General features: G+C 58.0%; 1 protein-coding gene across 2 annotated transcripts in view; it reads right to left on the bottom strand.

The window, feature by feature from the left end:
• Positions 1–297: 297 nt before the first annotated feature.
• The window catches only part of TULP4 (tubby like protein 4), a 136990-nt gene continuing 125293 nt past the window's right edge, over positions 298–11994 (bottom strand). Inside the window, exons 12-15 of one of the 2 annotated variants that reach the window (XM_006882759.1) lie at positions 11676–11819; positions 4460–5601; positions 3035–4381; positions 298–414 (exon numbers count right to left, since the gene is read on the bottom strand). In XM_006882759.1, the coding sequence (XP_006882821.1) occupies positions 298–414; positions 3035–4381; positions 4460–5601; positions 11676–11819 (2750 nt within the window). The remainder of the gene's footprint in view (positions 415–3034; positions 4382–4459; positions 5602–11675; positions 11820–11994) is intronic. The other variant, XM_006882760.1, reaches the window with a different exon arrangement.

Genomic DNA, 11994 nt, shown 5'->3' with positions numbered 1-11994 from the left:
TACAGGGCCCCTTCTGCCAGCAACGTTAAGAACGCACACTCTCTGCAGCTGTTACCTCAAGTCAACCTACTGTATTTCATTTTTTTGTTGTTGAAAAACAAAGAAAAGAAGAGGGGGAACCCTCTCCCCCTAAAAAACCCAATATAAAGACAACGAAAGCTGGACTAAGCGACAGGGACTGGAGTTAGCGCCCTCTGGTGGCCCCGCAGTGAGTGCCTCGCGGGTCTCGGGACGCCTCAGCACCTGAGGGCAGACCTGCCCACTCCGGGTCCGCTGTGTCCTCCTCGGACCAGCCTGTCACTTGAGGCGCTGAGTCACATTGGCCAGGGCGACTGCAAAGGCCTGCACAGCTGAGAAGGGGTACTGGAAGTCCAGGATGTAGGCGTTCCCATCAATCCTGCCGAACTGCATCACCTGGGGGACAGGCAGAGAGGACGGGGTTAAAGGCGATCACAGGAGGGTGCGCTGGGGAAGAGCACGGGACAGCCACCCCCAGGACTGCCAGAGAACAAGCGGGGATGGCCTGCTGAAGACGCAGCCGGAGGGCTCCCGGGAGGCAAGGATGGTGAGGCTTCATCTCACCCCGCCACTGGGCATGTTTAGGAGAGGCTAGTCCTTGGAGAGGGACACCAACCTTGGACAGGAGGAGGGACTGTGCGGGGGAGGAAGACCCTCAATCAGATGGCCTGACACAGTGACCGCAGCAATGGGCTCAAGTGTGTCAGAGAGAGTGAGATCGGCACGGGCTAGGGCGGTTTGGCTCTGTTGTTCACAGGGTCACTGTGAGTCTTACTCGATGGCACCTAACGCCAACAGGAAGGTGGGGACCAGCAGGTGATACACTTCCTTGTGGACAGACGTTTCTATATTGTACTTTTGGTGTATTAAAATGAAGGGGACAGAGGAACAGGCTAAAAGGCATGATGTGGAGACAAGGGAGAGAATTCACAAAGTGGACGTTGCAACAGTTCAAACGAGGTGGTTTCCTCCCAGGAAGAGAGAGGGATGGGGAGACTTCACCTCCAAGCTTAGACTCAGGAAGGGCCAGCCAAGGTCCATGTCAGAGCCACCAAGGTGCCTGGTCCCCCGGCACACCACCTGTCTCCATCCCTGCATGGTCACCACCTAGCCACATGACTCCAGCACACACAGTACTGCATGTCCACGTGCCTGGGTCTGCTCCCGCTAAGAGGTGAGCTCTGTGAGGGCAGAGGCTGCTGGCCAGCCCGCTGTGACTTCACCCCCAGGTGAAGGACTCTGCACAGAGCGCAGGCTCTCCACAGAGGGCAATGACAAGATGCCTTAGGGTCTGGGCCAGGGGCCTCCGCCACATCGGTCAGCACTGCCACCGGACCACTAGGCTTTACAGTCACAAGCCTGTGTGCCAATGATCGCTGTCTGCAGGACCCAGCTCAGGGCACTGCTGGGCAGGCAGCAGGTGCTCAGGGACATTTGTAGATGGGATGAATGAGCTTAAATAGGAAGCTCTGGTGGCCTAGTAAGTAAGGAGCTGTGTTGCCAACACAAAGGCCAGCGGTTCAAATCCAACAACTGCTCTCAGGAAGAAAGATGGGCAGTCTCTTCCTGTGTGACTTATAGCCTCTTGGAAACCCACTGGAGGACCGATTATCAATCGGATCTGACTTGATTACAGATAACAACCACAACAGGGCTTAAATATGAGTAACGTGAAAGGAATTCCCAGGGGTGAGAAAGGGAGTGCCGGGCCAGAGCCACCAGGCCAGGCCTGGAGCCCAGGGAGTTGGCGGTGGCCCCAGTGTGCTGGGTTGTCCCTGGGAGAGGCACAGCGCGTGGACCGGGTGGTGACTTCATGGCCACAGAGAAACAAGCATATTGACGACACAGCATGGCACTTGCTAGATGAAAAGGAAGCCTCTCTATAAGGACACAAACATCTCCACCCCACAGCGCACAGCTCAGCTGTGGGTTGGCTTTGCTGGCAAGAGGCTGTAATGATTACTGAAGACTTGGGGTGGAGGAAGGGCACGTTTGTGCATGTATGTGTGAAAGGGGAGAGAGGGCAAGCTCTGGTGGCCTAGTGGCAAGAAGCTGCACTGCAATTCCAGAGGTGAGCAGTTCAAATCCACCAGATACTCTGCTGCAGAAGGAGGACAATCTCCTCCTGGACCTGTCAGATCTGATTCGACGGTACACACACACACACAAATAAAAAAAAAAAAAAAAGAAAGAGGAGAGAGGAGCAGGCGGTGGGCATCATCACATGTGTGTACAGGGGACAGAGGAGCTGGCGGAGGACAAAGGAGTGGGGGGTAGACATGTCATGTGCATGTACAGAGGACAGAGGAATGGGCGGAGGACACGGTCACGCGTGTAGATTTGTGAGGGAAGGAGGAGCAGGGGGTGGACACCATCATGTGTGTACAGAGAAGCTGGTGGGGGACACAGCCATGTGTAGGTGTGTGAGTGGACGGAGGAGAGGGTGATGGACACCAGCATGTGTGATGGAGGAGCGGGCGGTGGACACGTCATGTGCATGTACAGGGGGCACAGGAACTGGTGGAGGCCACGGTCATGTGCATGTAGGTGGGTGAGGGAGGAGAAGCGGGCGGAGGACAAGTCATGTGCATCTACAGGGGAAGGAGGCCCTGACGGAGCACGCTGTCACACGTGTGTAGGTGGGTGAGGGAAGGAGCGGGCGGTGACATTATCCTTGGGCTGGAGGCTCTCTATGATGACCAAAGCCATCGGCACAGAGAAGGGAAAACGTGGTTTGTGTAGACAGGGTGGCCAGTGTCTGAACCAGGCAAACACCTGCCCAGAAGAGTGGGGGTTTCGTGGAGTGACCAGACTCCGAAAGGTGAGCCCATACTCTCCTTTGAGTCAAAAGGAATAAACATTCTGAATGGACACTCTTAGCTCAGCACGCGCCCCTCAGGGATCCCAGGTTCCCACGTTTCCCCCCTGGTCTTGGGCACCCAGAGAACAGCACCCCGTCAGCCTCCCCCCCTCCCCAGCAACCCTCAGGATGAGGCAGCTGCGTCGGGCCCCTTACCTGCCGCCCCTCCAGCTCGATCTGGAAGTTCTTGGCCGACTCCTGGGTCACGCGGCCCCCGAAGTCCAGCTGGTACACTTGCGTGGCCTCGTTCCAGAGCGGCTGCTTGTTGGCCATGACATAGACGAAGCCCTGGCTACCCAGGCGGCCCTCGTCCCGCTCGCTGGCCTTGCGGCACTTGAAGCCCTCCAGCTCGCCGGCCGTGCGGGAGCTGCGCTTGCTCTGCCAGCCCTTCTTGGCGCCCTGGTTCATGAGTTCGTCGCCGCTGATGAACAGCTCGGGCTCGCTCTCCGAGCTGTCCTGGAACTCGGCGGTCTTGCTGAGCTTCTTGGACTTGAGCTGGTCCTTCTGGCCCTTGACCTTCTTCTTCTCACGGCCCAGGCGCGGGCTGGCGATGAGGGAGTTGAAGTCGCTCAGCGCTCTGGCCTCCTTCTTCACCTTGCCCTCGGTGATGGCCTGCACGCTGCCCTCCTCGGCCCGGCTGTCCAGGCGCTTCCGGCTCTTCTTCCCAAACTTCTCGGTGCGCTGGGGGACGGGGCTCTCCGTCAGGGACAGCACCTCCTGGAAGGTGTCGGCCGTCTCCACCACCTCGGTGCCCACGTGGCTCTGCAGGTCAGCAGGCGGAGATGACACCAGGGGCTTCTCCACCACCAGGTGTGGCTTGGGGGGCAGTGTGCCTGGAGGGTTCGGCACCGGGGGGCACGTGCCGTATGCGTTCCAGGGGTGCAAGGCGAGGGGTGGCAGCTGCAAGCCGGTGCAGGCACTGCCTCCAGGGTAGGTGGGTGGAAGGGCGCAGTAGGAGAGGCTAGGCGGGTAGGCAGGCTCCTGCTGGGGGAACGGGGGTGGGGCCAGGGCGTCCTTGGGGGAGCAGGGTGCGGGCAGCCCCTGCATTGGGGGGTTGCTGTAGCCCCCAGCATAGGGCACCCCCACACTGTAGCCTGTCTGGAAGGTGGCAGTGGGGCTGACTGGTGACTTGGGGGGAATGAAGGGCCCACGGGACACGTCCAGGTGCTGGCGCTGGCCCATCAGCAGTGGGGACAGCTTCAGGGGGTTGGGCACCGGAGCCTGGGCTGTCCTTTCCTGGGGGACCCACACGTCTTCGCCCAGCACAGGGTCCCACTGGTAAGGGGGTGGCCGCTTCACCGTGGCGACAGCAGAGTCGGCCAGCGGGGGGTGCCGCAGCGGCCTCTCGGCCAGACAGTGTGGGGCCAGCGCCTCGTCCTCCGTGAAGGCCGAGTTGACGTAGTCCGTGCGGTCCCGGGCGCTGTCTTGGGGGCTCAGGAGGTTGTAGGAGGACTGTGACGTCAGGGGGGACGTGCTGGCTGAGTGCATCAGGGCTGGGCCCGGCTGGGCACCCATGCTGGGGTCCGGCCGGCCCCCACTGCTTGCGAGGCCGCCGGCGAGGCCACCCCCCAGGCCTGCCACGGCACCCCCCGGCCCTGTGCCCCCGCCGGGGCCGCCCCCACTGCACTGCATGCAGGTGTAGAGGGCCGGTGGGGGCCGAGTGGGGAACGGGGGTGCCATGGCACTGCCCTTGGCCTTGGGTGGGTGCTGCAGCGTGGCCCGCTGGTGGTCGGCCAGCTGGACCATCTTGAGGGCAGCCTCGCGGTTGTTCCTGCGCAGCGTGGCGTGGATGAGGCTGCTGTCCGGCCTCTGGGCCGAGCCCCGGGCCAGCTGGCTGGCGATTTCGGGGTATGGCGGTGGGTCCCCCGGGGGGATGGAGTAGCGTGGGGCGGTCAGCCGGTTCAGGGTGGCGCTGGTGCAGGGCTGCGGGACCTTCTTCTCGGTGGCCGTGAGGCGCAGCGTGGCCGAGCTGCCCGGCCCGGGGAGCGTGTAGGTGTTCTGGGCACAGAGCAGCCGCGAGCGGGGCCGGCACACCTCCTCCACGTTGCCGCTGCTGTCGAAGGTGGTGATGCGCTCGTAGCCCAGGGGGGTCTGGTAGTGGGCGGCCGTCGGGTAGAGAGAGAAGTCTCCCTTCTTGAGGCACACGTCGATGGGCGGCTGCGGGGGTGGCAGCGGGGGCGGTGGGGCGGCTGTGGTGGGGGCAGCTGGGATGGTGCCCGGGTAGGGGGGCGGGGGGTTCATCTTACTCACGGGGAGCTCCTGGGGGCCACTGAAGACTGCTGCCTCCCCCTCTGTGGTCATTGGGGGCACCGGCCGCAGGGTCTTGGGGGGCTTCTGCAGGTGCTCATGGTCACGGTCCCCGTGGTCCATCAGTGACAGTGGCAGGGGCCCGGGCGGGGGTGGTGGCAGGGTCAGCGGGGGTGGAGGTGGGTTCTGGACCATGCGCCCCGTCTCTACACCCCCGAAGATCACCTGCCCGGGGTTGGGGTAGCGGTTGGGGGCTGGGTACGGGGCAGGCGTGTCGCCAGGGTGCTCGGCGGGCCCCGGGGCTGTGGTTTGGTTGGTCAGCACGTCCAGTTGCACATTCTGGTTGGCCAGCAGGGACTGCACCAGTCCGATGCTCTGAGTCGGGGACATGGCCTGGGCCGAGCTGTGGATGGGGGCGATGGGGATATTCACGGTGCAGGGAGGGTTGCTCTCAGGGACTCCTGATGCTCCAGTCACTGGAAGGAAACCAGACAGAAAGGCTTAGAGCAGAGGCTCTGAGCTGTGAGTGGATTCCAGTCCCAGGCAGGGGATCTGCAGGGGTGTGGAGATGGAGTGCATGTTCCAGAATCTTCTGTGCCCCCACGGACCTTGCCAGGCACCTGTGTGTGCTTCTGTACTGATCCCACATCAGCACAAAGAAAGCAACACCTTCCAATAAACAGTGTCACAGTCAATGGGAAAAAAGGGATTCCATCCCACTGGGATCCACAATCAACACCCAAGGTCATTGCTGTTATTATGTCATCGAATCAAGTACGACTCAGAGCAGCCCTGTGAGCAACAGATCTGAACCTTGTCCTGTCTGTGCCGTCCGCATCATCTCTGATACACCTGTGCCCACTGCTGCAGTCACTGGGTCAATCTACCTCGTCGAGGGTCCTCCTCTCTTTTGGCGACCCTCCACGTTGCTGAGCACGATGTCCGTCTCCAAGGAGAAGCCTCTCCCAGCAATATATCCAAAATATGAGATACGGAGCTCTCCACGCTTGCATCGCGGAACACGCTGGTCGTACCTTTTCCAGGGTAGCCGCGGTTATTAAATCAAATGATGTATTACTGTATTAGGGAAAGCTAAAACCAAGGATCTCTTTTTAGGTAATAAAGAGTAAGGATGTCAGTTTAAAGACTAACGGGTGCCAGACTCAAGCTATATTCTTTTCAATTGCTTTCAATATGCATGTGAAAGATGGACAACGAGTAAGGAAGACAGAAGAATCACTGCCTTGGAATTGTGGTGCTGAAAAGAGTACTGACTCTGCCCAGAGCATTAACAATCTATCTTGTGCAGCCAGAGTGTCTTCAGAGGTGAAGATGGTCAAAGTTCATCTCGTGAACTCTGGGCATGTAATCAGGTGCTTGTCCCAGGAGGACATCGCACTCTGTGAAACACAGGGTCAACAAAAGAGAGGATGGATGGAGTGACGGACAAGATGGGCCGACAGCAGACATTGTGAGGGTGACACCGAATTCTGTTCTGTTGTATCTGGGGTCGCTGGGAGTCAGAGCTGACTCGAGGGCACCTAACAACAGGTGCACACCTCATCAGGTCCACACAGACGGTATCTAACAACAGATGCACACCTCAGGTCAGGTGCACTCATCAGGTCCACACAGTCTCCAACAACAAATGCACACCCCAGGTCAGGTGCACACCTTATCAGGTCCACACAGACGGTATCTAACAACAGGGGCACACCCCAGGTGAGATGCACACCTCATCAGGTGCACACAGACAGTCTCTAACAACAGATGCACACCCCAGGTCACGTTCACATACACAGCACCTAACAACAGATGCACACCTCAGGTTAGGTCCACACAAATGGTACCTAACAGCAGGTGCACACCCTGGGTCCTCTTCACACACAGAGCACCGAACAACATATGCACACTTCAGGCCAGGTCCACACAGATGGTACCTAACAACAGGTGCACATTCCAGGTCCTCCTCACACACACAGCACTCAAAGGTGACTGTGGCAATGGGGGCAAGTGTGTCAGAGACAGTGAGACTGGCTGTAGACAGGGAAGATTCAGATCTGTTGCTCACAGGGTCATTATGAGTCACAGCCGACTCAATGGCATCTAACTAAAACAACATTGTTAGGTGCTGTTGAGTCAATTACCACTCACAGCGACCCTATGAACAACAGGTCTGAATCTATCCTGTCCCGGGCCATCCTCATCATCTGACACACTCGAGCCCACTGCTGCAGTCACTGTGACAACCCACGTGGTGGAGGGTCTTCCATTCCTTCACCGACGCTCCGCCTTTCCACGTGTAACATCTCTCTCCAAGAACAGCTTCTTCTAGCAACGTGCCCGAAGTATGTGAAATGGAACTTTATCACCTTTGCTTCCAAGGAGCAACCTGCTGTAAACTGTTCTCTGGCAAATCCACAGGACAATGGATTAGGATGACAGAAGAACTGACGCCTTTGAGTCGTGGTGTTGGAGAAGAGCACTGCGCATCCCATGGAGAGCCAAAAAGAACAAACAAGTCTGGCTTAAGCGCCACCAGGGCTTCCCGAGGGCAAAGGTGGTGACGCTTCATCTCACAGACTGTGGGATGGCACAGGACAGGATCGTGTTCAGACCTGCTGTCCACAGAGTTATTACGGTTGCTGTAAGTCATACTCAAGTCAATGGCACTCCACAAAAAGCCAGCATAGCAAATCTAAGCAACACAATGGTTAAACTTGTCTGCTAAAAGGGAGACAGTGCAAACCCACCAGCTGCTCTGAGGGCTGAAGGTGTGGCAGTCTATTCACTATCACCCAGGAAGCCCGGGGCTGCCGAGTCAGAACCAGTAAGGATGAGTTTGGGCTTGGCTTATAGCAAGTCTGCATTCTGAGTGAAGGATCGCTTCCTAATTCATCTGCCTGTTAGCATTTGAAAGGGTAGGAATGGCAGAACTACCTGGATAACACCTGTGCCCAGTGGGATGGAACAGATGAGTAAGTGTCCACAGATCCCTTCGGGCCCCAGGGCAACCCCACGTCCTGTGCTCCATAAACTGCCCCTCTAGCTCTTGGGAGAGTTCACGCCTTCAGGCCGTCCCGCCTCCCCCAGCAGTCTCAGGAGTGGAGTTAATAAGGGCTGCCGATAGGAGACCAGGACTATGACTGAACAGTCTAACATAAAGGCTGGCTGGCCTTCTGTAAGAAGAACCACAGAGCGGGTCAGAGAATTTATCACAGTCGGTGCTTTTGTGATAGACTTCTGAGCGGGTGGCCTGGTTCCTACCAGTGTCTCACAAGCAACCACTATCTATCTGTCTGTGGGGCCTGTGTGCTGGGAGGGAGCTCCGAGATGAAGAGAGACTAGAGAGAAAAGACTGGAGATCCACTTCCAAAATCCAGCCCATGAAACCCCTATGGACCATGAGGGTCTGATCTGTAGTTATTATGGGGATGGGGCAGATCTGGGCAGGGGCCAGCACGAGTCTGTGGCTGACTGAGCGCCAGGGAATGACCTCATGTCTGGCAGCCTGTAACTGCCCCCTCCTCCCCTCCCTGGTCCTCCAGTGCCTGGACCAACCAGTGTGACAGTGAGCGGAACAGCTGGGCCTGGAGTTCTCTGCCTCTCCCGATCAGCCCGGATAGGAGGTCCCCTCGTCTGCATGCAACACCAGCAGCAGGCTTCCTCCTCCCGACAGGGAGAGCAGACCATCAACAAAGACCGGAAGCTCCCTGTCACTGGGATCACTGTCAGGAGAATGACAGCCGCAGAGGCTAAAGGGTAGGGAGAGCTGGGATGTGTCGCCTACACCCAGGACCTGCAATCTGATGGGCCAGAAGCACTGTGGGTGCCAACGTGGCTGATGTGTTCTGATCACAGCGACTGCATTCATCTGTCCCCAAGAGAGACAGTCCAGCAGAACCAAAGACCATCCATTTCTGCTGGAAAGAAGCCCACCTCTCCAAAAGGACTCTCTTGTCAGCAAGTCCACCTCACAAAGCAGAACTGCCCCGCAGGGCTCCCCAAGGCTGTAATCTCTACAGGAGACAAATGCCACATCTTTCTCCTGTAGAGTGGCTGGTGGGTTTGAACCACTGACCTCCTGGTTAGGAGCTAAGTGCGTAACTCCTGGACCAGCAGTTCTCCACTCTGGACAGGGCAGCCCAAGTAACACTAGAGGTAAGAAGCCCAGGCGGGGAGGAGTAATTCCTGCACCCCAAGCTGAGAGACCGAGGGAGGAACAGAGAGCAAGTTCACTTGAGGACGAGCTTGTCGGAGAAGCCGGGGCTGTGAGGACCTCGTCCAGCTGTCACCACCAGAGTCTCTGCATCTAGAAGTCTGCAGGCCGATGATTACTTAGAAAAGCAAATGCTTTCCCAAGCATCCTCCAGCACTGAGACTAATTGGCAGAGTAATTACAAATGAGCCTCATCTAGTAATTAAAATAGCACCCCAATAGAAAACACTTGAAGATGCTGCAGAGACTTGAAAAGTCTTTTGGCTGGAATTGCAAACATTTTTAGCAGATTTCTTCCCCCGACCTGAGCTCAGCGAGGCAAGCTGCCCGGTGGAGGAGGGGCGCTCACCTGTGAAGGTGTGTGCGTCCTCGGGAAGGGGCGGGGGTGGGGAACTGGGCTCCCAGGCACTGACCACCGTATCTGAGGAGTGGATTCTGCACCATGGCGGCCCCAGGGCTCATGGGGCTGCCACTCGCTGTTCTCAGAGCAGCCTGCCAAGCCTGCCTTCCAAGAAGCCTCTGGGTGGACCGGCCCCCCGGCCTCCCCCACACCAGAAGGATGCTGTGAGCCCAGCACACTAGCTGTTTGTACCACCAGGGGATTCCTCTCTGGCCTCCACAGATGCTTTGCCCAGAAGATGAGGACGAGGGCAGGGTCAGTGGGCCTGGGAGCTAGTTCTGAGTATGTTTAGTCCACACTAGTTCTGTTATGAGCTCTGGTAGCTTTGAGGTAAGGAATTGTGCTGCCAACCCAAAGGAATGTGGTTCGAATCCACAGCTGGTCCTCAGGAGAAAGAGAGGCAATCTCCTTCCACGTGATTTGCAGGCTTTTGCCAACCCGCTGGCGGGTCAGCTCTGAGTCGGTTCTGACTTGGAGGTCCATCACAGATCTGTGACTAGGAGCTCTGGTGGCATACTGCGTAGGGCGCTGCACTGTTGACCCCAAGGCCGTGCTTCTGCCAGGGCAAATCCACCAGGCGTTCACAGGAGTGAGGGGGGCGATCTCCTCCAGTGTGATTTACAGCCTCGGAAAACCTCACGAAGGGTCCGTCCTGAGTCAGTTCCCTCCCAATGGCGCCTGGGAAGGAGCCCTGGTGACTTGGCTGCACTGTGCAGGGCCGCTAACTGAAGACCAGCAGAGAGGCTCCTGGAGGGACAGATGGACAGTCTCTGCCCACGAAGATTTACAGCCTCGGAACTTGAGGGCGGGTTGGAGTCAAATTGATGGCAGTGGGTTTTGGTTTTGTTGTTTGTTTGCTCACTGTGGTCCTGGTAAGGAGCCCTAGCGGTGCAATGGATCAAGCCTTGGGCTGATAACCAAAAGACCGGCAGTTCAAATCCACCTGAGGAGAGAGGGGAGGTGGTGAGCTCCCAGGGAAATCACAGCCTCGGGGGCCCTCGGGGGTGGGTCTACTCAGTCCTGGGGGGCTTCTGTCACAATAGAATCAGGGTCAGTTAGTGTAAGGGGTTTTGTTAAGCAAAATAAGGTTCCTTTGACCAACTTTGATCCCTCACAAAACAAAGAGAAGGACCGAGTGGGCAACATGAGCTCAGAGAGCTCTTTGTATAGAGACCAGGCATCCCTGCCCTCCTAGCTGTCCATGTGCCGGGGCTTCTCGCCTCCTCAGGCCCAGGACAGTATATAAGCTATCTCCAGGGACCTGTGGCCACATGGCCCAACGTCAGGGGACTTTAATCCTTTCTTCACTGTGGCCAGGACCCCCCTGTACCCACCACCATGGGCTTCATCACTGACATGACTCTCACCACCACGATGGACACCCCAACGCCACCAGCATGCCCTCCCACACAGCCTCCCAACACTACCACAACCCCCAACACCACTGCCACAGCCCCCCAATACCACCATCATAATCCCCCTACCATGCCCTTCAACGTTATAGCCATAGCCCCCTAACAGCACTGCCACAGCACCCCCCCCCCCAACCTCCATGACCCCTAGAACCACTGCTATGGTCCTCCTTTTAAGGTCTCCCCCCGCCACCTTGGCCCTGATGATAACCGCCATGTCACCCCACTAACATGGTCCTCCCACTGCCTTGGTCCCCCAATGTTGTATCCCCCCACTAACATGGTCCCCACCACTGCCACTGTGTTACCTCCTGCTGTGTCCCCTCCACCACCATGGTCTTCCATCACTGTCACTGTGGCCCCCCCTCCACTGTGTCCCCACTTCATGGTCCCCCCACCACTGCTGATGTCGGCCCCCATCATACTCCCCACCACCATGGTCTCCCCACCTCTATGCCCCCCCACCACTGTGGCCCTCCCCACCGCCACGGCCCCCTTCTACAGCCATCAGACACACACCTGGTAAGTCATCTTCGTCCTCACTGAAAACATTGGGGTTGAAGACGGGCAGGTTTATGTAGTCCATGGAGATCTTCCGGACCTCTGGGAGATAGATGGTCATCTGCCGTGGCTGCAGGTGCAGCAGGCTGGTTTTGTAGATGACTGGGGGGGAAGGGGCACGGTTAGCAGACAGGCCAGGGGGAGGGAAGGACAGAGGCTGGGGTGTCCTGCCAGCCAGTGACGGGTCTGTGTGCCTGGCCAGGTGGTCTGCAGTGCCAGCACAAACCCACCTGCACCCACCACACCCACCTGCACCCACCACACCCACCTGCACCCA

The sequence above is a fragment of the Elephantulus edwardii genome, unplaced genomic scaffold (assembly GCF_000299155.1).
Source record: "Elephantulus edwardii isolate Elephantulus edwardi_28Jun2011 unplaced genomic scaffold, EleEdw1.0 scaffold00024, whole genome shotgun sequence".
Classification (NCBI taxonomy): domain Eukaryota; kingdom Metazoa; phylum Chordata; class Mammalia; order Macroscelidea; family Macroscelididae; genus Elephantulus; species Elephantulus edwardii.
The sequence above is the reverse complement of the archived record's forward strand: the minus strand, read 5'-3'. Positions and strand labels throughout refer to the sequence as shown.